At 34.0% G+C, this 806-nt stretch overlaps 1 protein-coding gene across 1 annotated transcript; it reads right to left on the reverse strand.

The window, feature by feature from the left end:
* Positions 1-50: 50 nt before the first annotated feature.
* On the reverse strand, positions 51-761 carry PCYB_001230 (hypothetical protein; the record flags this gene model as incomplete). Its single annotated transcript, XM_004228273.1, has 1 exon — positions 51-761. A coding segment is annotated over one exon (711 nt), but the record flags the coding sequence as incomplete, so codon positions are not given.
* Between the last annotated feature and the right edge of the window lie 45 nt (positions 762-806).

The raw sequence follows: 806 nt of genomic DNA on the forward strand, positions 1-806 counted from the left end.
TCCGTGCGCAAATTTCATTATATACGTCATGTACCACATGAATCTTACCCCCTGAAGAAAATTCTAAACCCTTCACATAACTGATCATAAAATATTTTGGTGTACATATAAATATGGTATGCGTCAGTAACTGTTTCCATCTCTTTGTACATATGAGGCTTGTAGCTCCCGTCTTCAACACATTCCTTAAATTTTTTCATTATTTGTACTAACTTTCTTCGCACTACTAGCACATTTTTCTTTTCTTCACAAGTTTCAAACAGCTGGCAAGGCAATTCTTCTGGCAAATTCCACACTTGAACTACATCAGTAAATAATCTCGTTAAGATATGAAGCCAATAATGCACAAATCTGTAACTGTAACACAACTGAGATGCGTAGGTTCTAATAATTCTGTCCATTTTATAATCGTAAAAATTGATAATGTGATGCACTGTCAAAAATTTCTCTCTAAGTTCCCCGAAACAATCATCGATTTTTTTCAAAGCTACAATGTAAGGATGATCTTCAGCATATATACCATCTCTCTCTTCAGTGCTTGTTCGGTACCGTTCTCTATACTCTCTAATTTTGTTTTTCATATCAGCAGATCCTATATCTCTTATACTTTTTCTTATAGAGCTCATAATGTCTAAAATAATTTTTCTGCACCCCTTTACAATATCAATACATGAACGATCGTTCTTCTCAAGCATGCCCCGTTCTAAAACTGTTTCTAGATAATCGTCTCTACTTTTTTCAATAATGGGATTCGTTTGCATCCTTTCAAAATACGTAAAGATCTTTTTACACTCAGAGAAACGATA

Source organism: Plasmodium cynomolgi, assembly GCF_000321355.1.
Source record: "Plasmodium cynomolgi strain B DNA, scaffold: 0006, whole genome shotgun sequence".
Taxonomy (NCBI): Eukaryota; Apicomplexa; class Aconoidasida; order Haemosporida; family Plasmodiidae; genus Plasmodium; species Plasmodium cynomolgi.